The following is a 16,438-nucleotide window of genomic DNA, read 5'->3' on the forward strand; positions in this document are numbered from 1 at the left end:
CAATTTAGTGATCCTCTTCATAGAACTCACAATACAAATTACTAAGGAAGGGGACAGGGCTCAAATAAGCTGTATCCTACTTAAAATGGTTGATGTAATTTATCTACTTTAACAGTGTGAAAAAAGCATTTGAAATTTTTCTAAATCTTACTAACATCTCCCCAGTCTTCGGAGAAATTTTAACAGAACATGAACTTTTCTATTATTTTATATGAAAACTTTGTAATGTTTTAACACATTAAATTCTGACAACCACTGTGCAAATGTTTTTACAGCACTGCCTGATTAACCTGCATGATGGCCAGATCTCAGTACAACTTGATCATGTATCAGATGGTCAAACTGCCTTGATCCAACAATATGGTCACGCTCACTGGTCAGTATGTCACCCATAAAGGCACTGAAATTTAACCCATAAGCTGGAGTTTTCTTGTCCCACATATGCACCATTCATTTTATTTTGGTTGATCAACTTTGGAGTATTCATGTCTGTGGCTGATCTAACAAATCAGCCGTTTGTGGGGTAGGGAAAAAGGATTTATTTGTAGAGTTCAGTTGGAAAATGTGTGGAAACCCTTAGCTCTCATAAACCAATTGCAGCATTTTGGTTCACAACTGTTCCCCATATTGAAACTGTACACGAGCCTTCATATATCCCCGTGTAGGACATATAAATTGAAAAATGTACTTTAGTGATAACATTTGGAGAAAGTAAAGTATGGGAGTGGCTTACTATATGCACAGAACAATCCTCCTCTGCGTACTTGCATTTATATATAGGAGTTGGCTCTTCTGCATTGCTTTCCTCAGCTGAATAAGTTTTCTTGTGTGCTCTAATATCACATTAGGCTAGCAGCCAAAGAAGATGGCAAAGGTGCTTTTGTTGCCTATAACAGTTTTAGCAACTTATAAAAATACTACTTATAAATAGGGTATATATTTAAAGATTCCTGTACTGTGCTACACGTAGGGGCCGATTCACTAACTTCGAGTGAAGGATTCGAAGGTAAAAACCTTCGAATTTCAAAGTTTTTTTTGGGCTACTTCGACCTCGAATCGAACTATTCGAAGTATAAATCGTTCGCTATTCGACCATTCGATAGTCGAGGTACTGTCTCTTTAAAAAAAACTTTGACCCCCTAGTTCGCCATCTAAAAGCTACCGAAGTGAATGTTAGCCTATGGGGAAGGTCCCATTAGGCTTGGCTAACTTTTTTTGATCGAAGGATATTCCTTCGATCGTTGGATTAAAATCCTTCGAATCATTTGATTCGAAGGATTTTATCGTTCGATCGAAGGAATTATCCTTCGATCGTTCGATCAAACTATCTGCGCTAAATCCTTCGACTTCGGTATTCGAAGTCAAAGGATTTTAATTCCTAGTCGAATATCGAGGGTTAATTAACCCTCGATATTCGACCCATAGTGAATCGGCCCCATAGTGTCCCGAAGGACTATTTATTTTCATTCCAACATCAAAATTGCATTTTACCTGCTGAAACACAAACATCTTAGAATTCACATTGCAAAACATCTATAGCCCATCAGATGCAATGTTCAGAGTCTTTGGAAAGTACTACAATAATTGTCTCACATCCAGCCAAAAATAAAAAGCCATTAGACAGAAAGAGGCCTGTAGCTCTTCTCAGCCAAACCTGATATCTTAAAAGGGAAAAAAGTCTCATGGCCAAGTGCTTTTTACTTTGGGTACTCTCTGGGACCGCATCTTTAATAAGTTGGAGTTAAGTTAATGCTGAGAAGTGGGAGATAGCATATTTTTTTTGTTTTCCTCTCTTTTTAGAGTCTGGCACAGCAGGAATACTGATCTAATGCCTGAGGGATCCAAGCCTCTCCATGGCCGCTCTCTGCATGTATTAATAACAATATTATGGTGTTAATAAAACACTCAGCCATCACAATGAGTGTTGCAGAGATTCTATTAGCATAACAATACAGTATTGGGAGCTGCATATTTCAAAAATACCATTATCTAAGCACTGTAATCATCAAGTTCCCTTCTTTATCACAGAATTAGACTCTAGAAGAGCCATTGTCTGTATCTCTATATACAATGTACCAAGCAGATATATAACAAATTAGGTATATACCTAATATATAGAATAACCTAAAAAAACTACACACCCAGCCAATTGTTCAAATCAATAAACTGTTAAAATTTTTGGCAAACTGGGAACAATCGGCCCATTAAATTATAATGGTTTCCCCACATCAGAGCTGGCCATACGTTTGTTGCTAAAAACCCAACAGGGTAACTCAAAGAACAGTTTACTTAATCATAAAAACATTCTGCCTTTATTAAAAAAATGCAAATCTAAATTCTTTTGACTTCCCAAAAAATGGCGGAAATGGCAATTTCATATTAAGGAAAATAAGGAAAAAACTTGGCCTTTAGTTAAACCCGCTGACAGCACGTAACATCCAGGACACGGTTGAAATAAATGTCAAATGCTACACAAAAGGCATTTTAGATATACCAAGACATATAAAATAGAGTTTTGTGGCTAAGAATGGAATGCAAAATTCTGAAATACAGACTCGTGGAATGCAGGATCCATTCTGCAGATATAGAATTGTAGGCTCCTCAGATTGGAATAGGGTGCAGGATTGTAGGCTACGTGATTGGTGCTTGCAGTGGCTGCCTGACCTTTGCTGGGGCAAAAAACAAGTCATTTTTTCAGGTTATCCATTAAGATGATGCATGGGTAATATTGCAGAATTACGGCAAATGTTTACATGAACACTCAGGACTCTGAAGCAAATTGGAGAGGCTTCAGATGGGGTTTTATTGCCTTCCTCTGGATCAACTAGCAGGCAGATTAAACACATAAAAAAAAACTAAAAGGTTGAACTTGATGGACGTGTGTCTTTTTTCAACCTTACTTACTATGTTACTATGTATGCTTTCTCTCTGGGTTTTTAGCCCAGTTACTGGCATATTAAAACAACAAATAATCAATCAGGCCAGCACTCCGCAAAAAGACAGCAATATCCAGGCATGTCACTGATAATCTGCAGTCAAGAGGTCATTTTACATTCAACACAACCTCTACACAGTATGAGCCTGTCCTGATGTATTAAAGTCCTATGTTAGATATCAATCATCATCAGTACATCTCCTAAACAGAGGGAGAAGGAAAGAGTGTGGATTTGTTAAGTGTATGGTAATTAACAATGAAAGCCATTCACAGGCACAAAACTTGGAATGGAAAGCTCCTTTAAACAAGGGAAGTGTGGAATTTCTCTGCCTGGGTCCCTCCCTTGGATGAAGTCCTGTCTGCCCTTGAGTTATGATGACAGAAGGTGAAGAAGTCAGGGGAAGCCTAAACCACCACAAGTGAACTTTGGATGAACTCGCAGAGATGAGCGTCTGTTAAGTCAGGAAAGCAACAATGTGAAATCTCTCAAAATCTGAGCGTCTCAAATGGAGAAATATGGAGGGTGTAGGAGTTGGGATGCGACCCTACAGGGGAATTAATGAAAGGAAAGTAGGTCCAGACTGGAAATCTATGGGTTCTGGCAAATTCCAGAGGGGCTGCTGTAAGGTCCCATAGACAGTCACTATTTAGTGGGCTGGTGGAGGACTATTTGGGCCTCTGTGTACTTGGAATACCAGGGTCTATTTTGACTCCTAGTCCAGGCCTGCAGGAAAGGATAATACAGCAGACAAGCAGCAGTCTATGGTGGTGTTGCCAATGTGGCAAATATTTATATTAGGGCCATACAGCCCATAGCTCTTCAACTGCCACCGAAATAAAGCTGCCAAGGATATGCAGAGGTGCTGGGATTCATATTTAAGAATCAGCTGCAGGTTGGGTATTCATGAGTTATAGAATACAAGAGTGAAGGAATTTCACCAGCAGAAGCAACAAATTAAGCAATGCATATGAAAAAAAATCCAGGATAAAGCTGATGGTTAGTTGTCACTCGCCTGACAAAAGAATGCACACATCAGTCAGACACACAGAGAAGCAGAAAACCCACAGAAGTATTCAGTCACATTCTGTAATACTTCTCACAGTTCTGATGTTCATTGTTACAATCAGTGCCACAGTCTGATACACCAAAATCCCAGTTCCACATAAAAATGATGCTGTCACGAACATGCAGCTTAAACATCACTGCTACATTAGTAGGCCCTGCATAAAAGGTAGATCCAGAGAAATAAAAATGAAGGATACAAGCTATGAAGATGTTTTTTCCTCCTCCTGATGCATGCATATAAAGGTTCTGGTAGAATGTTACACCATACTCTTATTCCATTCCTGAGCAGACTGAACAAAACTATTTACAGTGTACCACTACGGAATATGCAAGTTCTATGTGTATTCTCTAACTTACATAGCACTTTGAATGTAACAATACTAAACACCATGCAGATACAGAAATGTCCACTTATGACAAACGCCTAAATAAATTCCCCTTGTATAATAAACCTGCACAGGGGCCTATCCTATCAATAAATCACAATTTCAATATGTCCTTTCACTAAGTTCATATCCCATAGTTTAAACAATATAGAAATATGATGCAGATCACAATGTTACAATGAAACAACGATGCTAAATTGGATGCATTCAGCCAATCACACCCAGACACACAAATACATCTGTGGTTCATATCTCAAACAGTAATGGGGTATAAGCATTTATAATACAAGATCCACATGGAAAGTAGACTCGGAGATAGACACGTATATTCATAACATTAATATATCAGTTTAATGTTAAAAAGAATTCAAAGTATTAATAATTATTTACTGGCATATAGATCAAGTGTCCTAACTCCTTGACCACAGATTATAATTGAACATTGTTTTGTAGATTATTCTTTTTTTTTTCTCCCAGTCTGTGGTGGATGGCCAGTTAAAGCAACAGCTCAAACATGGAGTGGAATGATTTCAGTTTACCCTATTTTTTTAATTACACCTGGAAGGCCCCACATTTGGTTTCCTAGATTTCTGCACTAATTAGTAAGACAATGCTGCATTCAATGATAACCATCCCAGTAATTACAGGTATGGGATCAGTTATCCAGAAACCCGTTATCCAGAAAGCTCCAACTTAGAGGAAGTCCATCTCCCAAAGTCGACTTTAAAGGAGAAGAAAAGTCTTCTTTCACTTGGGGTGCCAAATGTTAGGCACCCCAAGTGTTTGTATATACCTACCTGAAACTCCGAGCCGATGCTCCTATCAGGAAAAAACTGCACCGGCCCAGGGTTCTTCCAGCGAGCACCTCGGAGCGATCCTCTTCTTCTCTCCTCGGCTTCTACTTGATCCCAACTAACATATTTTTATTATTAGGATTGTTTTTGAATACCAAACAATCATATTGGGTTTATTTAATCTTTAATTTTTTTTCGTGGGCAGATCCCAGCATTCCAGATAAAATATCTGTATTAACAAGGTCCAGTAAAATATATTTCTGACATGTAGGGACCTATTTATTAACTACAAAAAAGTTTATATCAAAAACGATATAAGTCCCAAGGCCTCTTCAAGTAAAAAATATTAATTTATTGTTATTCATATTAAAACAGTAGCTAGTACATACTACCCCACATACCCCACCTTACGCGTTTCGCACCCTCCGGCGCTTAGTCATGTGTATCTCTATATCAGATACACCTATGACTAAGCGCCGGAGGGTGCGAAACGCGTAAGGTGGGGTATGTGGGGTAGTATGTACTAGCTACTGTTTTAATATGAATAACAATAAATTAATATTTTTTACTTGAAGAGGCCTTGGGACTTATATCGTTTTTGATATAAACTTTTTTGTAGTTGAATGCCTTTCTGAACTGGGGCGAGTCCCTTGGGCCTGGCTGATTAACTATATGGACTCCCGATTTTGAATTGACCTATTTATTAAACCTTGATTTTTTCTGGTTACGTTTTTAAAGGGACAAACTAGAATTTTTAGAGGAAAAAAACAATGATTTTCCCCAAAGCTGCTAAAAAGCCCAATCCGAAAATACTCCAGCTAAAACCTGCCACGGTCATGTAGAAGTCAGATGTCCCTGAAAATGCTTCTTGACACTGTTATCTGTGCTGGTTTTCGTTTGATAATCCCATAAATTAGATTTGTCACAGCAGCAATTCCATAGAGTTGAGTTTTCGGAGAATCAATTAGAAAGTAGCCCGGTTCGAATTAACAAGCAGTTTTGTTGCAACATTTTATCATTTGTAAATTAAGGGGAGTTTGGTCAATTTTTTTTTTTTATTAGAGTAAGAAAAGGTCGCATTTTATTAAATACCCCCCAATGAATGCAAATAGTAATAGATTTGCCAAGCAAAAGCCAGAGTGTTTTGCTCCAAATCAAACTGCAATGCAAATTACAATTTACATTCCATATTGGCATTGAGGAATTCTATGAGTGTATTCATTTTAAAAAAGCATTTATTCAGACCTAAAGAGTTAAAAAGGCTGAAGGCTTACAGGGAACATGGCTGGAATGCAGCAGAACTGGTAAAGTTCTTGCTAACTGTCTATCAGGCACTAAGTCAAGCCTGACTAGGGTGGGTTGATGGCTATTACTTAGCTTAGCAGAGAAAAACGGAGGAGAAGGGAGAAGAATGAAAGAATTAGAGAGAAAGGCTAATCACATTGAGAAACAAAATTACTGAGAACAAAAACAATGTTGTATTGTGTGTGAAACAAGCAAAAATAAGTGACAATTGCAATCCCAATACTACTAAGCTTTCTTTATATTCCCTCTGTTTCTATTAGATGTCTAGACTTAAGGTATAGAGAGACTCAGAATACGGAAAGATTCCTTATCCAAAAAACCCAAGGATTCTGGATTACAGGTCCCATACCTGTATATGATATAGTTCAGAATTTAATTTTAATTTTCACAGAAGTTTTTAAATTTTAAACGGATTCTTCTTCATGGATTCTATTGTTCACGAGGCCTCAAATGTTCTCTTAGGGGCAAATTCACTAAGATGCGAAGTTGCGCCAGGCGCAACTTCGCCAGGCGTAGTTTCGCCAGCGCTCCGCAAATTCACTAAAATCCGAAGTTGCGCTCAGGGGTAGCGTAAGGTTGCGAAGTTGCGCTAGCGTTGATTCGCTATGTAAATCGAAGTTAGGCTAGCGAAGGCTAATTTGCATACGGTGCCAAATTCAAATTTCAATGGAGGAATACGTATCAGCACTACAAATGCCTAGAAAACCTTCAAATCATCAAATAAAAATTTTATTTTGCCCTACACATGTGCCCACTGTCTAGGTAAGTTGCCATGAGTCAGGAAATGTAGGGGGGAAGGAGCGGAGCCCCAAAAATTTTTTCGATCTTTTTCAGCCTATCACCCATCATGTAGAAAACACGCCAGCGTTTTTTGGGACTCCCTATCTACTCTATTGCGCTTCGCCAGGTCTGAGGTGGCGAAGGAAGTCTAGCGTAAAAGGTAGCGTTCAGTACACTGCGCAAGTTAGTGAATTTGCGTAGTTACGTCGCTAGCGAAAATTTGCCAGGCGTAAGGGTGCGAAGTAACACTAGCGAAACTACGCCAGCGTTCGTTAGTGTATTTGCGCAGTAACGAAAATGCCAAACGCTAGCGTTCGGCGCTTCGGCGCTTAGTGAATTTGCCCCTTAGTGTCTCCCAAAACTTCCTTCATCTTCGAACAACAAGGCCTCCTACTGTATGAAAACTATTTTTCTACAAAGCCAGCAAGGGCTTTGACTGACAATCTTTCAAGCATATGACCAACTGTGAAAAAAACTCCGGCATGAGAAACAAGTTCCATAAGTACAGGTATGATGGCAGAAGTTGTTTTGCTAAATTGTGCACAGTACAGAAGAACATTTAATTCCAAAGATTCCAAACAACATCAAAGATTGTGAAAAATGAATAGGTGAAAACTCATTTATAAGGTTTGCCATGACCAGCAGAAGTGTGATAGAGCCAAAAACCAAAAGCTCAAAAAATGTCCTCTTCTTTGTAGGGTTAAACTGAGAATTGCAATTCAGCCAACAAAGAAGTTGTAGGATGCTCAATAAATAACCTTCCAAAGTATGTAATTTTTCAGCAGAGAGGCAAACCACCACTCTGTCTAGAAAAGGAAGCAGAGAAAGAGTACAGGAGAGAGGTGACAAGGAGATCGCAATAAGAGCGGACACGCTCTAACGTGGCTGGTAGTATGGGAGATAAAGATCATAATAGAAAAGGTAGCTGTCCAATGGATGCACACAAAAGCAAATCAAGTATGATCAGCAAAGAGGGTCATAGTCATCACACTGCATCAATACTACCATTATTAAACACTTGTTTATGTTATAAGTATCCGATCATCATTCACACAGCAAAACAACATTATTTTTTAGTGCAGAATTTAATTCAACCACCAATACAATATACCTCTTCTTTACAAGCAAAATGAAAAGCAGACTTCAAAAGATGTTAAGGCACGTGTCCCTATTGGCCAAATTAATTGAGCATATTTAACAACCTCCAACAGCACAGGCAGAGAGTCATCTGAAACAGCTTTGCACAACTACCCAACCAACCTTATTATCTTACCTGTCTTCTCTTTAATTTCACATAAGACATTGAATAGCGCAGGCTTCATTCTGTGGCAATTCAAGGCGTGTTTTCTGCAAAAAAAACAGAAGACATTATTACAGAGGAGCCCAAGTGATTATAAAACTCTTAAAATAATGGTGAAGACAAAGGTCCTAGAGTCAAACCAATGGACACTTCCCATTTAAAGAAGACATATTTAAGAACATGGAGCTCAAAAATAAACATTTTTCTTTTAAACAAATATTTAAGAGGTGAAATTGTATAAAATTACAGTGGTTTTATTAGCCCTACGTTTTATACGTGCTGGGGAATGTCAACCCAAACAAATAAGTTTTGCCTAATAAAAGAAAACATAATTCTAAGCAACTTTGCGATTTACATTCAATACACGTTTTCTATGGTTTTTAGTGGTATAAGTAATGCTATTGAAAGCAGTGTTTGTCTGTCCCCTTATATTCTCTGCCCTGGTGGTTCAGACTGTTGATACAGTGATTAACAGACCTGCCTTTGCTGGGGAACTAAGACTACTGCAACATTGTCGAAAATGTAACAACCAGGAGTTAAGCAAATGCTGCTTTCAATAACAATTGTTTTTACGAATAACTTCCAAAGTATTGTAATATTATAAAATGTAATAAATGTATCTTGGAAAGTGGAGTAGAATTGTTTTCTTTTATTAGGCAAATTTTTATTTTGGGGTTGACTTATTCTAAAGATTCAATTTTACAAAGGGTGCTCTGCTGGCTATCATTCTATATAGATCATATATTTCAAATGATTTAGCACATTTTACAGAGCTTATTTCTTGGTGCAGTTTGATCTTAAAGGGCATGTAAAAATCCCATTTTTACTTTCTTTAATGAAAAAGAAACCTATATCCAATAAACTTCAATTAAAAAATGTGTATCATTTTCATAAGAAACCTGACTGTATGCAGTGAAATTCTCCCTTCATTTACTGCTGTGGATAGGAATTGTCAGATGGTCCCTAACTGCTGAGCAGGGAAACAATCATACTTATGAACAGCAGGGGGAGCCCCCGCCTTACTTCCCAGCCATGCAGAACTCAAGCAGCCCAGACCACACTGAGCATGTGCACAGTCTTGGTCTTGCAAAGATGTTAAACAAAGTTACAAGATGGTAACCCCCTGTAGCCAACTTTGAAAGCATAAATTATTTGTTTGATTAGGCTTGTGGTGCTGTAAGTTCATGTTTATATTTAGTATACAAAATACAGCATTTCTAGCCTTATTCTATTTTAGACTTTACAAGCCCTTTAAGGAAAACACAACAAATAACTGGTACACAGTACACATATTAAATAACCAGGTCAGCATCCCCCAAAACATACACCTGGGTGGACTAAACAGACAATTAACTTTTTTTGATCCTCCTTGCTGCACTCTCATATTCTGCTTTGTCTTCGCTTACTTTTTTCATCCCTTTTACTATTGTCGATTGCTAATGCCAAAGGAATGTTTTAGCAAAACAGCATCTAAAGAGCCAAGAAAAACACTGTGCTCCAATGTGAGCTGCAGATCTCCAGAATCTCTCGCAACAGTTTAAAAATCGCACAATTGCCCTTGTAGCTTATCAAGACTTGGAATCACATTTCATATGAACCATAAATTCCTTCTAGCCTTACATTCTGCTTTCTTTCAACAGGAAAATACATGTTTCTGCATCATATAATATATATCTAGATGTGCTCACAAAAGGCTTTTATGCATTGATACAAATGAAGACTCAGCATGCGCATTTTCAACAGAGCAGAAGAATTATCATTGCCTGTGCCCAACAGTTCATGCTCTTTTTGCTATTATAAACTTGAGCAGCCCAATAAGCATCTGTATAACAGTTCATGCAGAGCAATATTTGTTATTTTTTGGGAGCTCTAATGAAAATACTTAAATCAAGTTGCATAAGAACAGGTAAATAAGGTGGTCACTGGAGCCACTTGGTTTTAGGGTAAGGGGGAATATCTATCACCTCCCAATAGGTTAATGACCATTCCATAAGACAGCAGAAGGCACCAGTAGACTACATTTTGGTTTCAACCCAGATCAACATGAAGAATTTGAAGACATCTATGGACTGGATTGGTATTGTGAGCATGGGGATTATATAGAGATTATATCTATCTATCTATCTATCTATCTATATATATATAAATCAGAGATCTCCAACCTGTGGTTCTATCACTGTTACTAAACTCCTATTCCCAGCATCCCACCTACAATCAGTGGCTGTTGGAATACGGGCAGTTGTAGTTTGGAACCAGGTTAAAAGTTCTAGGTTGATCACCAATAGAAAGTATTTCATTTATTAGCTATGACGTGAGTCTGACATCATCAATACAACCCTTAAATAGGGCACTAACCACATAGTGAGAAGTTTTTTTTAATACATTAGAATTTCATTCTCAAATGAATTATCACCATACAATAGATCAATGGAAAAGACAATAAAAAAAATTCCATAACAATTGCTTAATTGTTGTTACTAGCCATTTTATTTCTAAAATACAGCGCATCTATATAACCTGCGGTTTATGGGACTTAACGTGTTACTTATTTCTGCAAATATTTTCCGTCAGGTAATGAGTGTAACCGAACACAGCAGACATCAACTGAATTGACTGCCTAATGAGCAATGCAATGCATGGGTCCTGGCCACTTAACACAAAGGGGGATGAACTTTAGTAAATAAAGAAGCGTTTATTAGAGTTTTAAAATGGCAATGTAAAAGGCACCTATTCCTGCTGGCAAAAATAATGGTTGCTTTCTACTGTAACAAAAAGGATAGGGCCACAGAAGTGATACGGCGCTACTGAACAAGCAGCTCACCAGGAGGGATAGTGATATATAAAATTCTGTGGATTAACGGAGAAGATTGCAGATGCTTCCAAAAATGTGTAAGTACAAATTTCACACTGATTAAGCTGGATCACTGCATGTAAACGGTTTTACATATGGCAATCCCCATTCTCCTGGATTAAAAGGTAGTTAAGACGAGACCACTTTAAAAATGACAAAAATATGTCTAACATTGCCCTTAAATCAATGAAAGAGGGGTCAATGAGATCTAGACCTTTTAATCTTGCAACACTGATTCAGGGGTTATAGCCAAAAGTATTGAAAATGTAGCAAATATTGCTTTTAAAAGCAATTACATTTCACAACCATGCACATAGGAAAGTTGCTTAGAATCACTATTTTTTCATGCAAAAATTTTTTTGGGGGGGCAGAGGACCCTTTAAAATATGATGGAAAATTCCCCCTATGCGGTTGTGGTGTACATCTTTATACGAGTTGGTGGAGAGCTAGTTAGACAGAGGCACTGCTTATTTTCTCCAAGCTGCGAAAGCCCAGAAGAGATATGAAAGCATGCACAAGAACACTGTAATAAAAACAGGCTTTAAGTCTCTAATAAAAAAAAAAAAGCCATATTCATTATGAATCTCCACTATAACTTCATTTTCTAAGATATTCAGCTTGTGGCTCTTCGGTTTCTACTGAACTCAATTCCCAGCATGCCAGAGCGTGATTAAAAACGGTTTGTGAATTAAGCTGCCAATACAATTCATTGTAATGAAATCCAACAGCAAAAGGAACAAATCATGGAGACTTTCATTTATATTAAAATCACACCCCCCAATAATCTGACCAATTCAGCAGGCTGACACTAATGTACTGTAATATACATACTAACACAATCTATGTAAGCACTATGTGACTGTATATTAAATCCCACATTAAATATGGGCTGCTGGTATGCCAGGGCATTTTTCATTGTTGCCGTGATAGGTAGATTCGAGAGGATTTTGCAGTCCTCAAAGCAGATGCAGATCGGACCCTGTGCCAATGCAGTGTTGTTTTGCCTCCATGTGTGTCAGGAATGAGGTCAAGAGAGAGTTCGATGACGTTCAGTTGATCCCAAGATGTCACAAAATCTGTGCATCAAAGTTATTTTCTCTGCCTAACGATCTGTGTCAGATGGAAAAGTCAGAGTACTCTGTTAGTCACAGGCAGAGAATCAGTGCTTCAACACTACAATAACAATGGGGACTCCCTACAGCGGAAAAAAACAACACAAGATGATGAATATGTTTGTTAGTGATCTTCAGTGTGTTCCTATCTTGCTGTTAAACTACATTTCCCAGAAACCCCACAGTGAGCTACAAGTCTCATGAATTAACAATAATCTTCACAGAATTGCCCTTTCCAAATAATCCTGTAATATTCTTTTGAACACAAAATATATAATGCTGCAACTTAATGTACATAAAAATGTAAAAAAAAAAAAAATAGATTTTTAAAATCTTAAATCGTTAAAACTATTTTCACTTTATGACTTTACTGGTCCTTTACAGATAGGAAAACATTGCTGAACAATTGCCCATAAATATCAGGATAAGAAAATATCAGGGGTGGAGCTCTGCAAGTGAGAGGTTATATGTCCAAAAAATTTCAAAGGAAATAACTACTGCTATATTATAGTGATTTTGATCTAGAGGAGGTTTGGGTAAAAATGGATTCATGTGACATTATAAGTACTATTAATAGCAGCTGAGGATCACTCCTACCCTGACTTTTTTTTTATTTCCATTGCAGATTTTAAATACTAACCTAATTACCTGTATAATCTTGTCCTAAGAAGAAATTTAACAAAAAAAGAATAAAATACAGTTTTCCAGAAGGCAATTTTGCAGATGTGGGACAAGTCAATCCTGTTTTATTTAGTCAGAAAGGGAGCAATCTGTCTGCTAGAACAGGCTTTGTGCTGAACGGCACAAAGAGAAAAAGAATCCATTATGCATCTATTTCAGATTTGTTAACACTCCCTTAAAATTGTTTTATTGAAGTATTTGATCATTTTTTATTTCAAGATCAGAGTATTTGCATGTGTTTCTCCTAGTAAAAGCCCAGCTACAATTGGGAAGTTAATGATAGTTTTTTTTTACCTACAATCTACAGAAGACAAAAAAAAACAAAAAAAAAAACTAGTACAACAAGCCGGCACTTTTCAGTTGCTGGGCTCATACAACACTGGTTGGAAGCTTATTTCTGGGGAAATGAGTCTGAAAAGCTTGTCAATAAACTGCACATGCTTAATGTAACCTGCACATATTCCAATCCGATTCTGTGTAAATATAAAGATGTTGCAAGTGAAAGTGAAACAATATCATGACACGTAATCTGATCATTTGTATCCGCAGGCAATGAGCAATGGGTGGCACGTATATAAAAAGCTGCCGTGACAAACAGAATACATAATACCAGTGTTTTCTCCAACACAACATATTTTGTTATAATGTGATTTTATCAAGACAGCCAGAATATAAATGTGAGACTATAATACATACTATTGTAATGTACTTTTGATTAATAATTATTATTAATAAAATACTTAACAGGTGCCGTTCTGCACAACAGCAGTAACCCATAGCAACCACAGAGGCATTTAATTTTATTATTTTAACTGCACTAGGCTGTTCAAGGATAATTGCTGGTTGGCAGCCACTGGTTACTGAGGTGGTGCAAAATATACCCTTCAGATATAACCATGGTACCCTACAAGAAATTCAGCTTATGTTTAGTCACATTACTCTGGTCTAATTACGCCTATAGATAAACCATCTGCCATAGCCTGTGATATCACTTTGGGATAAGTGGTTATAAGTATTATTTCTCTCCAGGCAAGTTGCATAGAGCTGGACAATGATATATGAACACAAACTGGTTCAAATGAAAGAGGAGGGCCGTGTTCACAAGACCTTGCGTTGGAATAAATAAGCCTGGGGGCGCTGGATTCACATAGATAACTACTAACACACAGACCCAATGATAAGAGGAAAGTGATGCCCCAAGGACAGGTCTACTTAAAGGGGAAGTATAGTCTAAAATAGAATAAGGCTAGAAATGCTGTATTTTGTATACGAATATAAACATGAACTTACTCCACCACAAGCCTAACCAAACAAATAATTTATGCTTTCAAAGTTGGCTACAGGGGGTCACCATCTTGTAACTTTGTTAAACATCATTGCAAGACCAAGACTGTGCACGTGCTCAGTGTGGTCTGGGCTGCTTAGGGATCGTTACAAATTATCAAAACAGCACAAGTCAAATAATATCTGCCAGAAACCGATACAGCCAGTTAATAATCAGAATAGTCAGACTGCACTTGGTCCTGTGTTGTCATGTAATCTAATGTGGATTTTATAGTTTTTGTATTGTTTAATACAAAATGTCTACAACTTTGCAGAACCAGTGGCTGCAGCAAAATAATCCTCCAAATAGAATCCCAGTTTATCTGTTTAAATCTTGACTCCATGATCTTTGTCCCTGCAGCTGGAGTTGGAAACAGTAAAGGGGATGTAAAGGCAAAAATAAAATCCAATACAAATCTCTACACAGTCGCCGACTGCTCTACAGGGAAACAAACAAAGCTGCTTGAGTTCTGCAAGGCTGGGAAGTAAGGCAGGGGCTCCCCCTGCTGTTCATAAGTATGATTGTTTCCCTGCACAGCAGTTAGGGACTGTATGACAATTCCTATCCACAGCAGTAAATGAAGGGAGAATTTCCCTGCATTCCGTTAGGTTTCTTATAAAAAAGTACACATTTTTTTAAATTAAAGTATATTGGACATAGGTTTCTTTTTCATTAAAGAAAGTAAAAATTGGATTTTTTTTTTGCCTTTACATGCCCTTTAACAGGTTTTAAGGTGTGTTTCATGCAGTTATCTTGTTGGCTACAGCCATAAAGGAACAGTATCATCAAAATATGTGTTTTAAAGTAATAAAAATATAAAGCAGTGTTGCCCTGCATTGGATAAACTGGTGTGTTTGCTACAGAAACACTACTATTGTTTATATAAATAAGCTGCTGTGTAGCAATGGGGGCAGCTATTCAAAGGAGAAAAGGCTCAGGTTACACAGCAGATAGCAGATAAGCTCTGTAGAACTTGATGTTACCTGCTATCCACTATTTAACCTGTGCCATATCGCCTTTTTTCAATTTCCGCCATTGCTGGACAGCAGCTTGTTTATATGAACTATAGTAGTGTTTCTGAAGCAAACAGATCAGTTTTACCAATGCAGGACAACATTACATGATATTTTCATTACTTTGATTCTTTGGCATTGCCCACAATAGGGTTTTATTTTTTTTTCTTGCGTGCACGTGGCTAGACCCTCCTCTCTAAATACAGTGACACCATTAATTTCGAACACCCTAGGTGGAATGCAATCTGCATTACAAATTAGAAATGGTGAGAATGTTGTTACAAATCTATGACAAAAAGTATATATATATATATATATATATATATATATATACAAACACACACGATTATATATAGACATTCATTAGGACTACATCCAAACATACAACAGACTATAATAAACACAGGATTTGCCACATCACACAAATGTGCTAATATTCAACATATTGATTTCCCTAACTGTGAACAAATGTGTCACCCAGAAATATAAGGAATCTGCTTACTCCTCACTTAAAGCAGCAATAAGTGAGGAAGGCACAGAGCTGGAAGCAAAAGGTGAGAAATTCCTATTTCCCCTTGCCTTGGGCCCCTGCTAGGAGGGGGGGGTAGTTGAAAAGAGGAACAGGAAGGGTATCAGCAGCACCCTCTCTAAGGATTGAGCTAATTCATCTAGGCTGGATTTCTATTATGCACATACGTACATTCATACAATGCTTCTAAAAACCACTAGCATTTTCCATACTATAGAAGAAAAAGAGAAAAAAATAATTACACTTAGGGGGTTATTTATCAAAGGTGGAATTTTAGAGTAATGTGATTTTTTTAATAGATTAAATTTTATTCACAATTCCAATGGTATGTTACTTATGAAAATATTTTAACATTCGATCGA

The 16,438-nt window shown here is 37.4% G+C and overlaps 1 protein-coding gene across 6 annotated transcripts in view; it reads right to left on the minus strand.

Moving 5' to 3' along the window:
* The window catches only part of pbx1.L (pre-B-cell leukemia homeobox 1 L homeolog), a 94,192-nt gene that overhangs the window by 64,695 nt on the left and 13,059 nt on the right, over window positions 1-16,438 (minus strand). For all 6 annotated transcript variants that reach the window (XM_018258633.2, XM_018258629.2, XM_018258632.2 and 3 more), the window contains exon 2: window positions 8,540-8,613. In XM_018258633.2, coding sequence (XP_018114122.1) covers window positions 8,540-8,613 — 74 coding nt within the window. The remainder of the gene's footprint in view (window positions 1-8,539; window positions 8,614-16,438) is intronic.

The sequence above is a fragment of the Xenopus laevis genome, chromosome 4L (genome assembly GCF_017654675.1).
Source record: "Xenopus laevis strain J_2021 chromosome 4L, Xenopus_laevis_v10.1, whole genome shotgun sequence".
NCBI lineage: Eukaryota > Metazoa > Chordata > Amphibia > Anura > Pipidae > Xenopus > Xenopus laevis.